Below are 23051 nucleotides of genomic sequence, written 5' to 3'. Positions count from 1 at the left end.
TGCGCGACCCGGGCTGGCAAAATTCTGGATCATTGCTACTCTAACTTCTGCGACGCATACAAAGCCCTCCCTCGCCCTCCTTTCCGAATATCTGACCACGACTCCATTTTGTTACTCCCAGCGTTTAGACAGAAAATAAAACAGGAAACACATCTGATTCCACGCTTCAAGATTGCTTCGATCACGTGGACTGGGATATGTTCCGGATAGCATCGGACAACAATATTGACGTATATACTGATTCAGTGAGCGAGTTTATTAGCAAGTGCATCGGTGATGTACCCACGGTGAAAATTAAAACCTTCCCCAACCAGAAACCGTGGATTGATGGCAGCATTCGCGCAAAACTGAAAGCGCTGCTTTTAATCATGGCAAGGCGACCGGAAACATGACCGAATACAAACAGTGTAGCTATTCCCTCCACAAGGCAATCAAACAAGCTAAGCGTCAGTATAGAGACAAAGTAGAGTCACAATTCAACGGCTCAGACATGAGACGTATGTGGCAGGGTCTACAGACAATCACGGATTCCCAAAAAAAAAAACAGCCCCGTCGTGGACACCGATGTCTTGCTCCCAGACAAACTAAACAACTTCTTTGCTCACTTTGAGGACAAATGGCTGTGATACAGTGCCACTGACACGGCCCGCTACCAAAACCTGCGGGCTCTCCTTCACCGCAGCCAACGTGAGTAAAACATTTAAATGTGTTAACCCTCATTAGGCTGCCGGCCCAGACGGCATCCCTAGCCGCGTTCTCAGAGCATGCACAGACCAGCTGGCTGGTGTGTTTATAAACATATTCAATCAATCCCAATCCCAGTCTGCTGTTCCCACATGCTTCAAGAGGGCCACCATTGTTCCTGTTCCCAAGAAAGCTAAGGTAACTGAGCTAAACGACTATCGCCCTGTAGCACTCACTTCTGTCATCATGAAGTGCTTTGAGAGACTAGTCAAGAGTCATATCACCTCCACCCTACCTGACACCCTAGACCCACTCCAATTTGCTTTCCGCCCCAAAAGGTCCACAGACGACGCAATCGCAATCATACTGCACACTGCCCTAACCCATCTGGACAAGAGGAATACCTATGTAAGAATACTGTTCATCGATTACATCTCAGCATTTAACACAACAGTACCCTTCAAGCTCGTCATTAAGCTCAAGACCCTGGGTCTCGACCCCGCCCTGTGCAACTGGGTCCTGGACTTTCTGACGGGCTGCCCCCAGGTGGTGAGGGTAGGAAACAACATCTCCACCCGCTGATCCTCAACACTGGGGCCCCACAAGGGTGCGTTCTCAGCCTCTCCTGTACTCCCTGTTCACCCATGACTGCGTGGCCATGCACGCCTCCAACTCAATCATCAAGTTTGCAGATGACACTACAGTGGTAGGCATGATTACCAACAACGACGAGACGGCCTACAGGGAGAGGTGAAGACCCTCAGAGTGTGGTGTCAGGAAAATTACCTCACACTCAACGTCAACAAAACAAAGGAGATGATCGCGGACTTCAGGAAACAGCAGAAGGAGCACCCCCCTATCCACATCGACGGGACAGTAGTGGAGAAGGTGGAAAGTTTTAAGTTCCTCGGCATACACATCACGGACAAACTGAAATGGTCCACCCACACAGACAGCGTGGTGAAGAAGGCACAACAGTGCCTTTTCAACCTAAGGAGGCTGAAGAAATTTGGCTTGTCACCAAAAACACTCACAACTTTTACAGATGCACAATCGAGAGCATCCTGTCGGGCTGTATCACCGCCTGGTACGGCAACTGCTCCACCCACAACCGTAAGGCTCTCCAGAGGGTAGTGAGGTCTGCACAACGCATCACCGGGGGCAAACTACCTGCCCTCCAGGACACCTACACCACCCGATGTCACAGGAAGGCAAAAAAGATAATCAAGGACAACAACCACCCGAGCCACTGCCTGTTCACGCCGCTATCATCCAGAAGGCGAGGTCAGTACAGGTGCATCAAAGCTGGGACCGAGAGACTGAAAAGCAGCTTCTATCTCAAGGCCATCAGACTGTTAAACAGCCATCACTAACATTGAGTTGCTGCTGCCAACATACTGACTCAAATCTCTAGCCACTTTAATAATTGAAAATTGGATGTAATAAATGTATCACTAGTCACTTTAAACAATGCCACTTTATGTAATGTTTACATACCCTACATTACTCATCTCATATGTATATGCTGTACTCTATACCATCTACTGCATCTTGCCTATGCCGTTCGGCCATCGCTCATCCATCCATCTTATTCATTCCTTTACACTTGTGTGTATAAGGTAGATGTGAAATTGTTAGATTACTTAAATATTAAATATTACTGCACGGTCGGAACTAGAAGCACAAGCATTTCGCTACACTCGCATTAACATCGGCTAACCATGTGTATGTGACCAATAAAATTTGATTTGATTTGACCTTTCAGCAGGACAATAACCTAAAACACAAGGTCAAATCTACACTGGAGTTGCTTACCAAGAAGACAGTGAATGTTCCTGAGTGGCGAGTTACAGTTTTGACTTAAATCTATGGCAAAATCGGAAAATGGTTGTTTAGCAATGATCAACAACATATTTTGACAGAGCTTGAAGAATGTTGAAAAGAATAACGGCGAAATGTTGCACAATCCAGGTGTGGAAAGTTCTGAGACTTACCCAGAAAGACTCACAGCTGCCAAAGGTGCTTCTACAAGTATTGACTCAGGGGTGTGAATACTTATGTAAATTGGATATTTCTGTATTTAAATTTCAACACATTTGCTAAAATTGTGTCATTATGGGGTATTGTATATAGATGGATGACATTTGAATTTAGGCTGTAACACAACTAAATTTGGAATAAGTCAAGGGGTATGAATACTTTCTGAAGTCATTGAGCACTGGTAACTTTAATGTTTACATAATGTTTATTGTTGTGAAATCGTTTCTTTAGTTAGAAACAGATAAGATTAGCATTCCTGCAACATTATTCTGCTGAAACGTAGTTTGATTTAACTACACTGAACAAAAATATAAACGCAACATGCAATAATTTCTACGATATTACTGAGTTAAAGTTCATATAAGGAAATCAGTCAATGGAAAAAAATGTATTAGGCCCTAATCTATGGATTTCACATGACTGGGAATACAGATATGCATATGTTGGTCACAGATACCTTAAAAAAAGGAGGCGTGGCTCAGAAAACCATCTGGTGTGACCACCATTTGCCTCATGCAGCACGACATATCTCCATCACATAGAGTTGATCAGGCTGTTGATCAAGCTGTCTTCAATGGCTGTGCGAAGTTGCTGGATATTGGCGGGAACTGGAACACACTGTTGTACACATCGATCCAGAGCATCCCAAACGTGCTCAATGGGTGAAATGTCTGGTGAGTATGTAGGCCATGGAAGAACTGGGACATTATCAGCTACCAGGAATTGTGTACAGATCATGCTGAAACATGAGGTGATGGCAACGGATGAATGGCACGACAATGGGCCTCAGGATCTCGTCACGGTATCTCTGTGCATTCAAATTGCCATCGATAAAATGCAATTGTGTTCGTTGTCTGTAGCTTATACCTGCCCATACCATAACCTCACCGCCACCATGGGGAACAACGCGATACACGCTGTCTGCCATCTGCCCGGTACAATTGAAACCAGGATTCATCTGTGAAGTGCACAGTTCTCCAGCATGCCAGTGGCCATTGAAGGTGAGCATTTGCCCACTGAAGTCGATTATATATTCATTTAAGGAGATGCGTCGTGCTGCATGATGCAAATGGTGATCACACCAGATACTGACTGGTTTTCTGATCCACGCCCCAACCTTTTTTTTAAGGTATCTGTGACCAACAGATGCATAGCTGTATTCCCAGTCATGTGAAATTCATAGAATAGGGCCTAATGACTTATTTCAATTGACTTATTTCCTTATATGAACTATAACGCAGTAAAATCTTTTAAATTGTTGCATGTTAAGTTTATATTTTTGTTCGGTGTAACTACTGCTGTACATACCTTTTTTCTACTTATATTCTGCCCATACTATCTATACACTTCACATATTTATATCTCTGACATTGCTGGTTCTGATATTTCTTAATCTCTTGTTTTTTCTTATTTATAATTTTTTTGGGGGGGGGATTATTTGTGTATTATTATTACACTGTTAGCGATTTACTGCACTGCTGGAGGTAGGAACAAAAGCAGTTCGCTGCACCTGCTTTAAAATCTGCTAATCTGTGTGTATTGCGACAATTAAACTTTGATTTGATACCTATTAGATAGACAGGTTACAAATGTTTTAACAATTTGCATTCAATTGCCCTTCCCTGTTACACACAACAAGCTTCCATTTCCTCTGTCACAAAGAGATTTAGGGCTGATTTAAGATGAAATTGTCAACCATGTTACAGTCAACCATGTTACTTTATTTGGCACTTAATAGGCACTTAGTAAAGTTTTACAAAATGATTGAACCTCTTGAGATGGGAAAACATGTTTTTTATTAAGTTGGAATTTTTTCATGACAGAATGTTTAAATTAGGTGAAATCCTAAAAGGCATCGAATTGGTGTAACAACCCATCTGAGTCTGTCTGAATGTAGCCTGTCACATTACTGAGTCTGTGAAATCACAAGGTGAGTCATTATAGCATGCTGCCAAGGGTGATGTCTAACATTTGGACTGGGTTTGGACACATGGGAGTTCAGAGATCAGTAAGGGACACTTGGGAGGCGTGCAACCTGCAAAAGAGATCACATGGGCAGTATACCCCAGAAAGTGGATAGAGGGACCTGCTGCTCTCACACCAATGTTCTGTAACTGTGACCCTACTCAAAAACTACAGAGCAGCTTGTAGCTACTGACCTTGGTTTTTGGGTCAATATATTTGAGAAAAAATGAAGCACAACAGTGCAGTTATTTTGAGAGGTGAGTTGACTGTAGGGGGGACTGACTGAATGTTATGAGACGGTAGTGACTGTCTGTAGTAGAGGGTCTCACACTTACTAGACTTTTCACAAAAATACCCTCGGCTACACATATTACTGCAATGTAAACTTGTGAACTTGTCACGTCTCGAGTAGCGCATAGGCCGACAGTTGCCCCCCTCTAAGCAGGGCAGAGTAAACAGACCTGTCTCGTTGAGACAACACTCTTACAGTTAATACCAGAGCAATGTTTTTGAAACAGCTGAAATGTACAGACATTTTTCTTTATTTTTTAGACTTGTTTTATTGATTTTTTTTAACCTGAAATTGTAGTAAACGCCTGTTACATTCTGAAACTGTCGCCGTAGCTTTAAATCTCCCCAGGGAATTACCATGGTTTACAGTCACAGTTTGCTTTTACCTAATATAATGACTTCCATGATATTGATAAATTGAAGCCTGGTTTGTTCTAAGGTAACTTTAATACGCTAGTATAAGCCTAAGAGCTCCTATTTAGCTAGCTATGGTTCAGCTAAACATCAGCATTCAGCTAACAGCCAGCACGTTGATGTGAGGATGCAGAAATTATGTTTAGCTAGTTAGCTAGCTTGCAAGTTAACGTTACCTAGCCGTGTAGCCGATATTATAATATGAATGACACTGTATGATAACGTTTTTACTGTACTTTTATATTTGTATTGGAGGGGTAAACGTTCATTATTTATACTCTAACGTTACTTGATCCTGAAGCATGTTGTTAGTTAGCTAGCGGGAGTTATCTGTGTATTGTCAGCTAATTTAATGTGTATGGACAAGAAAATAAACCCTTTAATTGTCTGCACATGGTTGTGAATTCTTGCATTATTCAAGAGTGTAATATGGTTTGGTTGCAGTATTCAATAGTGTAATATGTTTTAGAAGAAAAGTTGGTTGGATTGTTAAATAGTTTGTGCTTAATGGCTTGTGCCTACTGTGAAATTTACGGGCAATTTGAGCTACGGACCAAGAATGTAGCATTGCCAGCCACAACGAAAGGTAAGGTAAAGATGTAATATGAATTGAAAAGTAGAAATCTCTTTTGCCACTCCTCAGACTCTCCTTAATTTTCCGTAGTAGGAATAGGGCCTGTATGGTCTCACTGCAGGAGTCAGGTTGGCTTTAGGGCCACACACACTCACACACATACACACACCCAGTGTGTGAAAGGAACCATTAATGAATTGACAGACTTTTAAAAGGGAGAAGCTAAGGGCATTCTCTCTTGGTGTCGGGGGACTATTGAAAAGCAGTATGGGTGGGGGGGGGGCTCTTGTAAGGTTAAGTCTGGAGTCTAAACTGGGCCTGGGGACGTCCGCGCTGGGAAACAGCCACTCCTCTGAAAGAACGTCAGACAGGTAGAGAAAGAGTCCTGCTGGGGTTTTCAAGCCCTAAAACAAACAGAGGGGACTCAGGGAGCCACGCAACCCGCTGCACGTCCACCTAATTTAGCCCCGGAGCTGGGAGAACCGTGGGGCACAGAACTGGGCAGGAATGTACGGGTGGAACAATGGCCACCTTTAAATGTCACACGCGTTCTCTCCAAAAACAATGCCCGTGCAATTTGTATGACAGACCGACCTCCCAACGCAGACATTTAACCCCCTCTTTTCAGAGCGGAATGCCAGGAATCAGCCAGGCGATTGTGGGGCTCCTTTGACGGGAATCTCGGAGGGATGGTTGTGATCCTTTGATGCTTTTTCCCTGTTTATCCATGAGAGAAGGCACCATGAAAAGTTGGGGTGTGCTCGAAAGCGCCACTTGTGTGGGATCCATCTGTATGGCTGATCATAGGCTTTGTGCCATTGAGATGAAAAAGACAGAATTAATTGCAATGGGTGATAAAAGAAATGTGTTAAATTAAATTAAAATCAAAGCCACAATGGGTGACTGGTCAAGGTTCCTTTGCCCCAGGTTCCTTTGTTCCATTGCCCCACTTCTAGTGGCAACACTAGAAGTGTCAAGAAAGAGGAACTGATTCAAGAAAGAGGAACTGATTTTAATGAGACTGTTATAGAATAAAGGCATGTATCTGTCATAAAAAAGTCCTGATTTCTTGAAAAACAAAGAGTACAATTCTTGATTTGTGAAACTAGAATAAATCAGACCTACCATTGTAATAGACAGAACAAATTGCTCCCTCTCTTCCTCCTCCGGTCTCACTCTCTCCTCTGTCCCCTTTCCTCTCACCTTTTTTCTCCCTCCTATCTCTCACCCTTTCCCCTCTTCTATATTTCTTCACCTCTTTCCCTCTCTTAAAAAACTGTGGCAGCCCACAACTTGAGCATCAGCATATTTGATCTCAGTCACATCCTGTGCCACTATTTTCCACCATCGGAAGACAAGTCCTTCCTGGAATCAGCAATATATTTTGGTTCCTTTCTTGTTCAGATCCTGATGCACCAGCTGCTTTACTGGCTATGTTTGGTGCAGCAGGTGTAACATTGTCTTAGTTATGATGCTTTCTCTCTGATGTGTCTACTGTCAAAGGGAGTGTGGTCGCGCTAATGCACAGGGTCGGGGTGGGCTGATGCTGGTAGTCTTAGTTTGGGGAGGAGGAGGGGGGTGGATAGTTATGGTTGTGTGTCTGGAGAGGTTGAAGGTGTTTCTGTATGTGTGGGAGGGGATTATCACGGTCTGGGGGGGGGGGGGTTGCTGTGTGTGTGTGTGTGTGTGTGTGTGTGTGTGTGTGTGTGTGTGTGTGTGTGTGTGTGTGTGTGTGTGTGTGTGTGTGTGTGTGTGTGTGTGTGTGTGTGTGAAAGCATCTGAGATATGGGAAATAAAAGACAGTTGCAGATACACAGAGCGCCACCATAACCCTCACCCTGCCCTCATCTCTGTATAGTATGTGCCCTGCCCTCTCCCAGACTGCTTTGTGTACCTCAGCTGATTACCAGACAGGAAGTAACAATGGGGGACACAGATCAGCCAGGCCACTGGTGCCAATCATCACACTACAGTAAAAACATCATATTTTTCAGGACTGGGATCTTTACTCCTCCGCTGAGAAAAACACAAACCACAAAACAAAATAAATGAATACTATACTATACACAAGGGCATGTTGTTCATGTTGTCTAGCAAGAACGAGCTCAGGTACGCCTTGTAACCGTGTCAATATACAGTACCAGTCAAAAGTTTGGACACACCTACTCATTTCTATATTTTTACTATTGTCTACATTGTAGAATAATAGTGAATACATCAAAACCACAAAATAACACATATGGAATCATGTAGTAACCAAAAAAGTGTTAAACAAATCCAAATATATTTGAGATTCTTCAAAGTAGCCACCCTTTACCTTGATGACAGCTTTGCATACTCTTGGCATTCTCTCAACCAGCTTCATGAGTTAGTCACCTGGAATGCTTTTAAATTTTTTATTTTATTTAACCTTTATTTAACTTGGCAAGTCAGTTAAGAACAAATTCTTATTTACAATGACGGCCTACAACGGCCAAAGGGACTGCAGTGACGCCTCTTGCACTGAGATGCAGTGCCTAAGACCGCTGCGCCACTCGGGAGCCCGCAATTAACAGGCGTGCCTTGTTAAAAGTTAATTTGTGGAATTAATTTCCTTCTTAATGCATTTGAGCCAATCAGTTGTGCTGCACAAGGTAGGGTTGGTATACAGAAGATAGCCCTATTTGGTAAAAGTCCATATTCTGGCAAGACCAACTCAAATAAGCAAAAAGAAACGACAGTCCATCATTACTTAGAAAATTTCTTCAAGTACAGTTGCAAAAACCATCAAGCACTATGATGAAACTGGCTCTTCAGGAAAGGAAGACCCAGAGTTACCTCTGCTACAGAAGATACGTTCAGTTAACTGCACCTCAGATTGCAGCCCAAATAAATGCTTCACAGAGTTCAAGTAACAGACACATCTCAACATCAATCGTTCAGAGACCTTGAATCAGGCCTTCATGGTGGAATTGCTGCAAAGAAACCACTACTAAAAGACACCAATAAGAAGAAGAGACTTGCTTGGGCCAAGAAACACAAGCAATGGACATTAGACTGGTGAAAATCTGTCCTTTGGTCTGATGAGTCCAAATTTGAGATTTTTGGTTCTAACTGATGTGTCATTGTGAGACGCCGAGTAGGTGAACGGATGATCTCCGCATGTGTGGTTCCCACCATGAAGCATGGAGGAGGAGGTCTGATGGTTTATTGTTTCAGTGGAGAAGAAAAAAATAGGAAAAACTAAAATACATGTGGTCCTTTGATTGGATTGACAGATCGGAATTAGTGGCCTAGGTATGCATGGTGATGCATGGGAGGGACAGGGGTGAAAGGAGAGGAGAGGGGAGGTGGAGGGGTGTAGTAGGGTCTGTGTAGAGGGTGGACCCAAGGGGAGAGGGCCGGTAGGGGGGCTTCTGTTGGGCTCTGCCCAGGTCTCAGGCTTAGGGCTTCCTGCAGATTTGACTGACAGGGGGAGGTCCAACACCCTGGGGCACAACTACCATTTGATTATCTTTTTTCTTTCTTTTGTACCACTAATTAATTTACTATTTTTCCATTTTACTTCACAGTTTCAGAATCAACTGCTTTGGCATACAATGTCAAACTAAACGCGGCAGATCTCAAATGAAAAACAATGAGACAGAATAGCCAGAGAGAAGGAGAGATGGACAGAGAAGTCGACAGATAACTGTGCTGATGCAATGTTAGGTGGTTTGGTTGGCGTTTCTTCCTCTTGACGGCTGGGTGGGTTGGCAACAAGCCCCCAGTGTCTGGTCTGGGGCGTGAAGTCACTAGCTCTGCTGGTCAGCTACTGCGTAGCAACCTAGCGGTGCCAAAAGCCCTTGTCTGCCCTAGAAAGCCTATGTAAATTACAATTGCCAGAACGGCCTCCCCCCTAAAAAATGTAGACGACCGTTTTGGGCTCAAAATGTTGTTTTTAATAATCCCTACTGTGAATTATTTTAAAGTTCGCTACAAATCGAGATATTTAATTAAATAGTGATCCATTCCGACTACTACATTTGTCTTCACACAGGACCACGTGCTGACACAGACCAATCATGGGCTGGCAGGCTACGAGGAGGTTCGCGCCCTCATGCACAGATCTTTGCACGTGCACTTAAGGGGGTGTGGTGTGCTATCCAAATGACAGTGCAGAGTCAACGAGCCTGTCAAGTGGAGATGGAGGGGCTGACCAATGTCTACGGGGTTGACAGAGGATGACAGAGGATGACAGAGCAGAGAACAGAAGATGGACATGGAGATGGAGGATTGTCCTCACACTATGTTTGAAATATCAATTTGGTATGCAATTATACTTGAATAAGTAAATTATATATCAATTCCAAAACTACATCATATGTCCAAGTTTTCTTTTTATGATGGCAAAATGATGCAGTTGCACAAATGATAAAGATAGTCTATAATCATATAAAAATAAAGATAAAATAATATAGTCCACTTTTTTCTCATGGGGTAATCCAATCTAGCCTAACCGAGTTGTGATCAGTTGTTGTGATGGTAGCCCATTAACTTTTTGTTTTCAGGTGGAACGATCATGGTCATATGATATCCAGACTAGATAAGGTACTCGCGCGCACTTAACTTTAGTTAAGCATGTTCTGTATTTAACTGTACTAATCGTCACTCGAAAGAGTGTAATCTTCATTGACTCTCTCAGGCAGGATGAAAATGACTACATCGACCATGATCCTTCGCTACTTACGGCCACTTTCATCATGAACCTTAGCAATTTTTTGGTGCCGCTTAGCTCCATTCAGCAATATGGCTCGCTTCAAACTCAAATACTTCCGGCTTCATATGCAATCGGAAGTTTCCTTTAGGATGACGCTCTATCACTATCTGCTGGTTTTTAATGTCTAATGGTTTGGCTGTGAGATAGGGGCGTAGCATGGGGGGGTACTGAGGCACAGGGGCAGCTGTCAGGCCCGTTAAGCGGAGAGGCCCGTTAGCGAAGCCCATGTTAATTAGTGTTGGGTAAACTAATTTGGTCCAATCAGGGTGGCAAGCCCTCAGCGAGTATGACCTCTGACCCCTGGTGACACAGGATACAATAGGGTAAGGTCACACTCGCTGCCTGGCCCTTATTACTCTCCATTACTCACATTACTCACCACTCACTGGGCTCTGCTCTGCTGGGGCAGGAAGGGGGGGACAAACAGCACAGACATACAATGAACCGGTTCTGTCTCTCCGAGCACTGCCCTGATGTAGGGTCAGACCACTCACTGATATTATAGCTGCTAAGGTCAAAGCCTCTCTCACCTGATGTGGGACAGGAGCCCCCTCCCTAAAACCCCTCACCCCCCAATCACCTCCCTGAGCTGCTACTACCACTCCATCCTGAAATCATCACATAGCCCGCCCCCATCTCTGTGGCCCCCAACCCTTCTCCCTTTCCTTCCCAGTCCGCTCCTCATCATTAGGACATGCTGGGTCTCTGCTGCCGTTTGGGTAGACTCATCAGCTGGCTGCATTATCTAAGGACCTGTGTGGCGGGGTCACACAAACTAACTCAGCTCCTGCTTGGAACTCAGCCAAACTAATATACACACACACAATCACACGGTCAAGCATACACGCACATAATTACATACAGAAAGAAATACACAGAGACACGCATATGTGCACATTGCCACAAGCATGCAGTGTTCTCCTGCTGGGAGACGATCCCAACAGTACCAACAATGTTAGGTCCAAATCAACAAGCTGACTGCACAGGGCGCTCCACACCTTCCTAAGACCACCGCAAAAGCTCCACTTGTGGTAACCCATCCCCATTCTTAGCCACAACATCACTTTCAGTTTCCTAACAAAGAACTGGACAAAATCCTGGTCTAGGAATCTATTCAAACAAATTAAATGTTATGAGAATTATTTCTCAGTTAATATGGGATTCTCTGATTATTTTCCCCCTTGGAAATAAAAAAGTAACCTATTTGAACCCGCTCGGAGTCAAAATACAGGAAATCTAAATGAAGTCTAAAAGTCAAACACATCAAAATGTAAACTTTGTGTCAAACATCATAAAGTCAATGTATGGACTTAGTGAGCAGCATTTAATCTATTCACCCTCTGGTCTCTGGCTCAGTGACTCAGTGTTTTAATGACATGTCCATTCTACATCGTTGTGGGTTAGTGGTGTTCTTTGGTGTCAGGCTGCACATTCTAAGCCACCAGCGTGGCTTTAGCATTTGGCTTGCATCACAAGTCACTACAAAAGTATACCATTTCCATGTGTATGACTTTCAGCTTACTACCTAAACCTTCTGAGAGATGGGCTACAAGGGAAACAGATGGACACAATTTATCTTCGCAGTGTTGTAGCTTATGGCAAAATAAAAAAGTGAAGCTTCATGCAAAATAAATAAAGTTAAACGTATAGTTTAAAATGGTATGTGGCTATCTGACAGCAAAATAAAACGTTACATTTGACCTGACTCCAATCCTATCGTTATTGCCAAAGATGTAAAGGACTGGCACCACTTCTGTGAAATTCTAAGAATCCCACACAAACCCATGAAAAGAAATACTCCAAACAAAACAAGTAAGTCACCATTTATTTAAACTAAGCCCTAGCCAATTACAGAAGAATAGGCTAAATAGTAGAGACGAACACAGACCCATGCAGGCGCTGGGAATGTAGAGGCATGGCGATGGACTCCAGGGGCAATTTAGCTATGCCCCCTGCCCCCCTCCTCCTCCCTCCTCTAGCCAAAAGAGGTTGTTAATTTGTTGCGCTTGACCCCCGGCATTGTGCCCACTGTGTATCTAGTTTGTAAAAAAGTGCTTTTATCTGCTCTCTAAATATGTCTGAGCTCAAAGGGTTATGATGCTTTTATATCAGCCGGGAGGGGGACAATGGCAGGGGCTCGCCCTGACCCACCCCACACCCCCCTCTGCTCTCACACACACACACACACACACACACACACACACACACACACACACACACACACACACACACAGACGCACACAGACACACACACACACACACACACACACACACACACACACACACACACACACACACACACACACAGACGCACACAGACACACACACACACACACAGACACACACACACACACACACAGACACAGACACACACACACACACACTGTCCCCAAGCCCCACCCCACCCCCCAATACCCCCCTCTTGGCCCTTTTGGCTTCTGTTTGTGTCCCCTCTGTCTGAGGTCACCAGGACAGCACCAGGACATTCCACACACAGCCCCTCTGCTCTGCTCTGCTCAGCCAGCTGGAACGGAACAGAACGGCCCGCCACCATGTATTGAAAACACAAAACACCATCCAGTCTCGCTATAGTAACGGCTATCCTCTAACTAACAACAGCTCAACATTACATTTCAGATTATGCCGATTATGAGCAAATTGGATTTCTATAATGGATTACAACAATAGACTATGCCATTTAGCAGACTCTTTTATCCAAAGCGACTTACAGTCATCGTGCATATATTTTCCATATGGGTGGTCCCGGTAATAGAACCCACTATCAAATAGAACACCTCACAGCAAAACTGACCTAAATAACTCGTATGCATATGTATCTGTACTGATGTATGTATGTTTACAACTGATAGATGCTACTGAATGTAACTTAAATATGTGAACATGGAAATGTAATATATGAATGTATTTGGATGGAGGCCTAAAGTAATGGGTCTCTCTGTTTTTCTCAGTGTTGTGTCAGTAGGACCTGTTTTGGTTCTGTTGTTCTTATTAAACATTTGTGGAGTTCAGTCCTTGAGCTATTCTTGTCTATTGACATTCTGCTTTATGTCATGCTGCATGTTTTGTGTGGACCCCAGGAAGAGTAGCTGCTGCTTCGGGAACAGCCAATGGGGATCCTAATAAAATACGAAATACTATCCGGGCGCTGCAAGTGCCAAGCTCTACCAACTGAGCTTTTTCCACATTTTGTTAGGTTACAGCCTTATTCTAAAATTTATTAAATTGTTGTTGTTTTCCTCGTCAATCTACGCATAATACCCCATAATGACAAAGCAAAAAAAGGTTTTTAGAAACGTTTGCACATTTATAAAAAAAAACACGGAAATATACATTTACATAAGTATACAGACACTTTACTCATTACTTTGTTGAAGCACTTTTGGCTGCGATTACAGCCTTGAGTATTCTTTGGTATGACGCTACAAGCTTGGCACACCTGTATTTGGGGAGTTTATCTCATTCTTCTCTGCAGATCATCTCAAACTCTGTCAGGTTGGATGGGAAGCGTTGCTGCATAGCTATTTTCAGGTCTCTCCAGAGATGTTCGATCGGGCTCTGGCTGGGCCACTCAAGGACATTCAGAGACTTGTCTTAAAGCCACTCCTGCGTTGTTTTGGTGTGTGCTTAGGGTCGTTGTCCTGATGGAAGGTGAACCTTCGCCCCAGTCTGAGGTCCTGTGTGCTCTGGAGCAGGTTTTCATCAAGGATCTCTCTATAGTTTGCTTCATTTATCTTTCCCTCGATACTGACTAGTCTCCCAGTCCCTGCCACTGAAAAACACCATGCTTCACCTTAGGGATGGTGCCAGGTTCCCTCCAGAAGTGACGCTTTGCATTCAGGCCAAAGAGCTCAATCTTGGTTTCATCAGACCAGAGAATCTTGTTTCTCATGGTCTGAGAGTCCTTTTGGTGCCTTTTGGCAAACTCCAAGCGGGCTGTCATGTGCCTTTTATTGAGGAGTGGCTTCCGTTTAGCCACTCTACCATAAAAACCTGATTGGTGGAGTGCTGCAGAGATGGTTGTCCTTCTGGAAGGTTCTCCCATCTCCACAGAGGAAGTCTGGAGCTCTGTCAGAGTGACCATCGGGTCCATGGTCACCTCCCTGACCAAGGCCCTTCTCCCCCCGATTGCTCATTCGGCCAGGTGGCCAGCTCTAGGAAGAGTCTTGGTGGTTCCAAACCATTTAGTGTTCTTGGGGACCTTCAATGCTGCAGAAATGTTCTGGTACCCTTCCCCAGATCTGTGCCTCGACACAATCCAGTCTCGGAGCTCTACGGACAATTCCTTTGACCTCAAGGCTTGGTTTTTGCTCTAACAAACCATTTCTGTGCACGGGGCATTATCATGCTGAAACAGGAAAGGTCCTTCCCTAAACTGTTGCCACCAAGTTGGAAGCACAGAACCATCTAGAATGTCACTGTATGCTGTAGCATTAAGATTTCCCTTCACTGGAACTAAGGGACCTCGCCCGAACAATAAAAAACAGCCCCAGACCATTATTCCTCCTCCAGCAAACTTTACCGTTGGCACTATGCATTAGGACAGGTAGCGTTCTTCTGGCATCAGCCAAACCCAGATTCGTCCGTTAGACTGCCAGATGATGAAGCGTGATTCATCACTCCAGAGAACGCGATTCCACTGCTCCAGAGTCCAATTTCATGATGCTTCGTGTGCTGACTTTGCTTCCCGAGGCTGTTTGGAACTCGGTAGGGAGTGTTGCAACCGAGGACAGACAAGACGCTTCAGCCCTCGGCGGTCTGTTCTGTGAGCTTGTTTGGCCTACCACTTCGTGGCTGAACTATTGTTGCTCCTAGACGTTTCAACTTCACAATAACAGCACTTGACCTGGGAAGCTGTATCAGGGCAGAAATTTGACAAACTGACTTGTTGGAAAGGTGGCATCCTATGACGGTGCCACAATGAAAGCCACTGAGCTCTTCAGTAAGGCCATTCTAGTGCCAATGTATGTCTATGGAGATTGCTTGGCTGTGTACTCGATTTTATACACCTGTCAGCAGCGGGTATGGCTGAAATAGCCAAATACACTAATTTGAAGGGGTGTCCACATACTTTTGTATATACGGTGTACCATCCCATGTTCACTGGGCAGTTGTATCATTGACCCAATGTATGCTATGATGTAGACCACAAGTAGTGTTGTTTCCATTCTGTATATTGAACAGCAGGCCTTGTCTCTCAGGAAGAGCAAGTGAACGCCAGGAACACCTGTATGAGGTGTTGTGTAATGAGAGGCCTGTGAGATGTGTTTGTGAGGTACCTATGAGTTGTGCGCATGGGTGTGTGTTTGAAGTAGCTTAGGAGTGTATAAATTTGAGGTACCATATGTTTGTGGGTGTCAGGTGTGAATGTGAGATGTGAGTATGTGAGTTATGTACGGAAATGTGTGTATGTGTGTGTGTGTGTGTGTGTGTGTGTGTGTGTGTGTGTGTGTGTGTAATGAGTGGTTCAGAGGAGCTGTGATTATTCTCGCCTCCTGCAGTGCGGGTCCTCCGGCTCTGTGGGCCCTAGAGAAAGCGCCCTGTATTTAGCGTGTGGGAACGCACATTCTGCCCCTTATCGCTGCATTGTTGCAGTCTCTCTCTTTTCTTCTCTTTTTTTAACTAATTGAATTCTTGACTCCTGAGCCACAGGCCCAGCCTGAGAGAGACGAAAGAGAAAGACATGAATTTCAGGCTTTTTCTTGCGGTTGAGTGGGGCAGAGCAGTGGGGGTGAAATTGGAGTGGGGGGGCTGGAGGGGGCGTCTCCCTGTACTTTGATACTAGAGGTCAGAGGTCAGCCTCCCTCCGTGGTGAGAAAGTGGCGAATCGGGGCGGTTTATCCAACAATCATTTTCTTTGGAAACTTTCAAAGGCATTGCCCCTGCAACATCTTTGTAGTTGTGCTTGAGGAATTCTAGACAAAACAAACCCCGAAAAAGCGCCCCTTTCTCACCTCTCCTCAGGGTAGCTTCTCCCTCCAGTGGCTTCCAGCCCCCTCTCCTTTACGAGTGGTCAGTGTAAACCCCCCTCCCTCCCCCACCCCCTAGTCTTCCCGATATACATTGTGTGCCTGCATTTTGGCGCTGAGAAATGGATTGATCTCATTGGCTCTTTGACACTGAGCGTCAAACCCTAATTGGTTCTTTGGAGTAGTCTGTTATTGGCTATCCATTGCTGCTCACCCTGTAACACATGCACACAGGTGATTCTCTGGGTGTGTGAGTGACAGCTTTTGTGGTGACTCTCTCGTGGACACAGTTATCTGATTAACTGATTAACACCAGAGTTCCAATCAATTAATTTATCAAATTGTATTTGTATGGCTGAAGTTTTTGAAATAAGCCTATATTTGTGACAAAGTGTCAGACTTAAACCCACAATGAAAAAGCCAAGGTGACAATGGCAAGAATTCCATAGGAGGGATAAACCTTGCTTTCATTACATTGGTCCTAGACCATTTCCTTACTCTTCCTACAGAGCAATACAGCAGCAGTAAACAGCACCATAACTCAATGCAACAACATATGGTATGAAAATTAATCAGCTGTGACGCCATGCTCTCTCCCGTTGAATAGTGACCTGCCTCGGCAGCTCCAGCGCCCAAGACTCAACCTGTTCGTTCTTGTTGGCCCAAGCCTGTCTGCAGGAAACACCTCAGTCGACTATTAACCACCTGCCCGCCTCCTTATAATTCAAAAGCACATCATCAAGAGTGGAAAGAGAGGGTGAGAAAGGGAAATAGAGAGGAAAAGAGAAAGACAGAGACAGAGAGCGAAAAGACCAGTAACTGAACCCATTTTCACCCTCATCCTCTGTCACTAACACAGCAAGTCCTCATATCTAACGTGTAGTCTTGGTACGGTATTGGGGAGTAGGCCTGTCCCTGATCATGTCAGAGTCAAGTCCAAGACCCAATTTGACCCCTTTTACTCAATTGCTGATCGATGACAGAAAACCTCTTGGACATGGATCCAACAGGGCCCAAGCCTATTCCAGTAACCATTTGCCATATGAGGTGGGCCTCTGGACAGATACAGTATCCCACAGCGTGGTGTGGAGAGATACACTTGATTGAGTAATGCAATCTGAGAGAAAAGGCCAGGGCCAGATTTACTGCTGGGATCAATCTCGTCCAGCGCAGGCAGGGACAACACGGGGCCGCATCAGCCTTGGCATTTCACTGCGGCCACAATACACCTCTCTGTAATCCTCTAACAGACCTTGAGGTGATGTTCACTGTAAAACGAGAGAGAGGGAGATGGATAACGAGGGACACCGAGAGAGGAAGATTACACAGAGAAAGGGGGAGATGGGAGGATGAAGAGAGGGAGAGGGAAACATTTCAAAGCCCCCAGCCTGAACACTAGGATCAATATAAAAAGAGCAGTGGCAGTGTAGCGGAGCGGAGGGATAACCATTGGGTAATAGCAGTATAGTAGTGGTACTATTGACCACAGAAGTGGATATGACCATTGTTGGTTAGCATACACTCAATAGCATGACAGCATAACAGATACTGTGGGAAAGCAGCTCTAGAGTAGTGAAGCTACAGTACGGTAGCATCGCTACAGCAAGGCATAGCCACGTTAGCAATAGTATGGCAACCCCGTCTCCTGCTGCGACCTCTCTCTCTACTCTTTAGATTCCTTATTTTTTATTTAACCTTTATTTAACTAGGCAAGTCAGTTAAGAACAAATTGTTATTTACAATGACGGCCTACCCTGGGCAACCCTAACCCAGACGATGCTGGGCCAATTGTGCGCCACCCTATGGGACTCCCAATCACGGCCAGTTGTGATACAGCCTGAAATCAAACCATGGTCTGTAATGAGGTCTCTAGCACTGAGATGCAGTACCTTAGACCAATGCGCCACTCGGGAGCAGGGACAATTACATCTACAACACAAGGGGCTCCCTCTCTCTCCCTTTCCCTACAACACCAAATCAAAAACATGGCGCAACCACCCCGTCGCTTTCGACTGTCCTTTAAAACAACATTAAACAAACTTTAAATTCCATGGTTAAACGATGTCATGCAACACAGATGGAAGAGTGGAAAGCTGTACAATAAACAGTTGGTTATCAGATTTTTTTTAAGCCATTTCCTTATTGACAAGACCTGTGTCATGCAATCATTTAAAATGTATTGGCGGTACCATCACATCACTGACTGGCTATGACATCTCTCTCCTTGTATCCCCCTAGCTCCAGAAGTGATCAGTTTGAAGGGGTAGGTGAGTTTATAGGTTTATCAGTGAGTTGACACCTTGATTCCAAGGGGCCTTTTAATTAACCAGGTCATTGGCCAGTGTGTGGAAGGAGCAGATCCATTATCAGGGGGCAGCAGGCTGAGGCACGGCTGCTATTTCGACCAGCAAATTGGAGAATTAATGAAGTGGATAATCGCCCCGTACTCTCAGAGCTGACGTCCCGGCTGAGCAGACAAGGCCACCGGGGCTCAGCGTGAGTGTGTGTCAGTGTGAGAGTAATATATACTGAAGGAGTGTGTATGACAGAGAGAGCGAGTGAGTTCATATTGTCCGTGACCCTGTCTGTGTGTTTCTAAAATAAAAGTGTGTTTGTGAAGTTGAGTTTCTATACTGAATGAATGTATGGCTGAGGGGGCAGGGGTCAATGAGCAGACACAGCCAGTCTCACTACAGTATCACAGTCTTCCAGGTCTACCCCATTTCTATTCCAGTCAATGAATAGAAATGGAATGCATGAATCTGAACAATGCACCCAGAAGATGATGGGTGTCTGATCGCCTAAATTGAACAGAGTTGACCAAGGGCCTGTTAGCCGAGGGGAGCTGCCCCCTGTGATCGTGACTCATGGTGTTTCCACTCTGCTGCGGCTTTAAGGCCAGTTTGACGGATCAGCTGCCTGCCGGTCTGGGGCAAGTGGTGAAGCAGGGATACTGTTACAACCTTGTGCGTCTGTGTGTCATTAAGGGTGTCTGTTTCTGTGTGTGTGTGTGTGTGTGTGTGTGTGTGTGTGTGTGTGTGTGTGTGTGTGTGTGTGTGTGTGTGTGTGTGTGTGTGTGTGTGTGTGTGTGTGTGTGTGTGTGTGTGTGGGCAACATTAAGTGTGTGGGTGTGTACATGGCTGAGCAATCAAAGGGCCTATGAAGGCAACCCCGCTTTGCCTTGATATCCTGTTTTTTCACCTCTCTCGATCCCTCTTTCACTGTTCCCCAGACCACCTGAGGAAGAGAAATATCGTCCTATGCAGTAAAAGAGGACAATGAACCCACTGCTAGGGTTCATCTAGCCCCAACCTCAACCATCACCTAAACCCAAATTGGTAGATGACAATTGTTTACATAACAATGGCATTACCGAAGCCAGGGTGTTGTACTGGACCATGGGGGTTGTCCTGAGGGGGCAGGACTCTCATATATGATGTTAGTGTAGCTGTCCGACTATTTTGGAACATTCTAGGCATGTACGTACCTCTGTGTGGGACTAATAGCCACAGACCACACCTTGTCATTCATGGGGACAGTGCCTCTGGGGCAGTTGGAAGACAAAGTCCAAATCTAAAAGAAAACATTAGGAAAATACTAACATTAAAACCATTGCACATGCGATAAAACCATAGTTGTCTGTGGTTGACAGTTAATATGCTAATATGCCACAGGGTGGAACACACAGAGTTTCTGATGGCAATTTATTCGCCCAGCTTGCATTTGACACACACTCTTGGGTTGCCACCCAATGGGACACTACAGTACAGCTCTGTCAGCCAGTAGCATTTTAAAGAAACTGACACATTATTTGCTAGCATACTAGTGTGTCTTACCCGGGCTGTTCTGTCTCTGGAGCCGCAAACCATCAGTCCTCCTATGCAGCCCAGGCAGTTCACCTTCTGCTTGTGACCTGAGTACTCTACAGAGAACCCATTCCTCCTGTGGTGCGCCAGGATCTTACCATCACTGAAAGAGACAGATAATAGTTCCTCATAACAGACATGAGTGTGCTTCTACGGCCGTGGGTCTGCAGTAGTGATGATGCTTCTATTTCCTTTAGTCTAAATATGTTCACAGCAGGAATGGCATATGAGTACTGAAGCAAAATGCTGGACTGAACTTCAACCACTGACAATATTCCTTCCAGGGGTTTGGGTCAAGGTGATTACTGCTCGTTACCTTCCTCCACTAACGAGGTGTACACTCCGATGTCTGCAGCCTGAGACAGATACAGCACCTCCCCATCGAGGCTGTATCCATGGCAACAAGCTGTGGGGGGAACACACACAATCGAAACATTTGTTTTTCTACACCTCGCTTCAGACTTCACGGATTGAGGTGACACGATGACTAAAAGGAGATAATGATACTACCTTTAGTTGAAACCTTGTCAATTGCACAACCAGAAGGGAACACTTTTTAAAGTAATCTAAGGATGGACAGTAAGCCAACCATTGACTCTCTGGATAGGGCATAGCAGTACTCATGATGAGCTTCTCAGCCCCAACATCGAGAACTAGAAGCTATTCAACAACCATTTTCCAAAGACATTAACACCTAAATATCTAATACCATTTACTTGTATACAGCTTTATGAAAACAAACTAACAATAACTCTATAGGAACTCATTGTCAATTATTTCTCCCTAACCCTTCACCTGCCAATCCCTGTCGTGTGTTCAGTTGGGCTAGAGATGAGATGGATTGGGATAACTTCTGAATCTACACTATGTCACCATGAGGCCAAAACTCACAAACACACTCACTTAATTCTCCATTTGAGCATGACTTCCTTTCTGCAGAACCCATGGCTCCAGTTCTGAGATACCTTCACTCTGTCCTCCAGCGGGATGTGGAGATACCTGTAACATGGACAGTGATGTGATGACACAATTATAACCCCCGAAGAATAAAGAATGAATATAACCTCCGAACAGACGGCACTCACAAACAATTCCCCAAAAGGCATTGAATTTACAGCATTGCATGATATGAATATCACATGGCATAGTGGGACACCTCAAACAGAACCATATTGTTTATACGCATGTTGCAATTAGGATCTAGAGGGGATACAAGCAGCTAGAAAGATACAAGACTGGTCGGACTTCAACTCAACAATGTCATCCAGGTCTGGGTTCCCAAAAGCATCGTAGCAATAAGATCATCTTAATTCCATTTAAACTAAATGGACAAAAGATTATTTAATGCTACAACGTTTTTGGGAAAACCCAGTCCAGAATAGTAGCATATGTATTCACATGTGTTCAGGAGGCTGTGCCAGAGGGGGTGGATACGGGCTGGAGGAAACAGCCTGCTCCTCTCACAGAGCTGAGGGATGTGGTATCCTGTAGCTCTCAGCAGGAATGCCAAGTTCATTTACACTGGCGTTAGGCTGCATCTCAAAGGAGACCCATGGTTTGATTAGAGTGGCTGTCACTGTGGCACATGGAGCTGTGCTGGGGGGAAGAGGCAGTGATGCCAGAATGGCTCAGGTCCAATTCACAATGTTAGGTTCTCTAGACCAGTCAGTCAGACTCCACAGCAGCAAGTGGGAAGAAATAGGCTATTTCTTACAATGAATGTATAATGAAATACAGTGTCGCCATGTCAACGTAACTACAATCACTGACCGAGTATTTTCTTCTCAGCATTATGTAGCAGCATGACTGTGCAAAATAAGGAATGTGTTATTATGCAGCTATAACTGATTTATAAACGCTGTTAGTTATATCTATAGCGTGTAACCACGAGGCTATCTGCATACATTTTTACAAAGAAACAGAAACGTATTCCTGGGGCACCATACTGAAGCATTGTAGCCCATGCACGACATGCTACAGTGTTGCATAATTTTGCATCAAGGACAGCGGTGTGACTGACAACTGACTGTAGCAAGCCGGGAAAAGATGTAAACACTTGGGAAGTCATGATGCTTATTTATCATGAAACGACCACTGTAGCCTACTGTACGAATAACAAATGTATTTCTTACACATCTGCTTCTTGTCATGACATTCCAGTGTTTATGAACTCTTTCTCTATCTTCCTCCATACTGCGTCCCGATTAGCAAAATGGTAAATAGTTTTGCAAACTTGAGAAAGGCGACTCAAAGACTTGTATTCCAAACATGACATGATGTGGTAGAGCACATCATCTGGTAACTGGAATAAGAACATTTTAAGTTCTTATTGAAGAAGGTTTCTCTTTTCCGTTTATGTGTTGCCCTGTATATTTCTCTAGGAGGTGTATTGCCTCTTCTGTGGTAGTAAAAAAAAAAGTTTTAAATAACAGCGGTAAACAGTATTCCATGTTTTCAGAGCGCGTGAATAGAGAAGACACAAGAAGCCGTTC

The 23051-nt window shown here is 44.6% G+C and overlaps 1 protein-coding gene across 2 annotated transcripts in view; it reads right to left on the bottom strand.

The window, feature by feature from the left end:
• Positions 1 to 23051, bottom strand: part of LOC115153146 (F-box/WD repeat-containing protein 4-like) — a 32913-nt gene extending 9862 nt beyond the window's left edge. For both annotated transcript variants that reach the window (XM_029698239.1, XM_029698238.1), the window contains exons 1-5: positions 22692 to 23051; positions 21463 to 21558; positions 20876 to 20965; positions 20530 to 20662; positions 20181 to 20266 (exon numbers count right to left, since the gene is read on the bottom strand). In XM_029698239.1, the coding sequence (XP_029554099.1) occupies positions 20181 to 20266; positions 20530 to 20662; positions 20876 to 20965; positions 21463 to 21482 (329 nt within the window). In that variant the 5' untranslated portion in view covers positions 21483 to 21558; positions 22692 to 23051. The remainder of the gene's footprint in view (positions 1 to 20180; positions 20267 to 20529; positions 20663 to 20875; positions 20966 to 21462; positions 21559 to 22691) is intronic.

Source organism: Salmo trutta, chromosome 18 (genome assembly GCF_901001165.1).
Source record: "Salmo trutta chromosome 18, fSalTru1.1, whole genome shotgun sequence".
In the NCBI taxonomy this organism is placed as follows: Eukaryota; Metazoa; Chordata; class Actinopteri; order Salmoniformes; family Salmonidae; genus Salmo; species Salmo trutta.
This window is presented reverse-complemented; position numbering and strand designations above follow the sequence as displayed.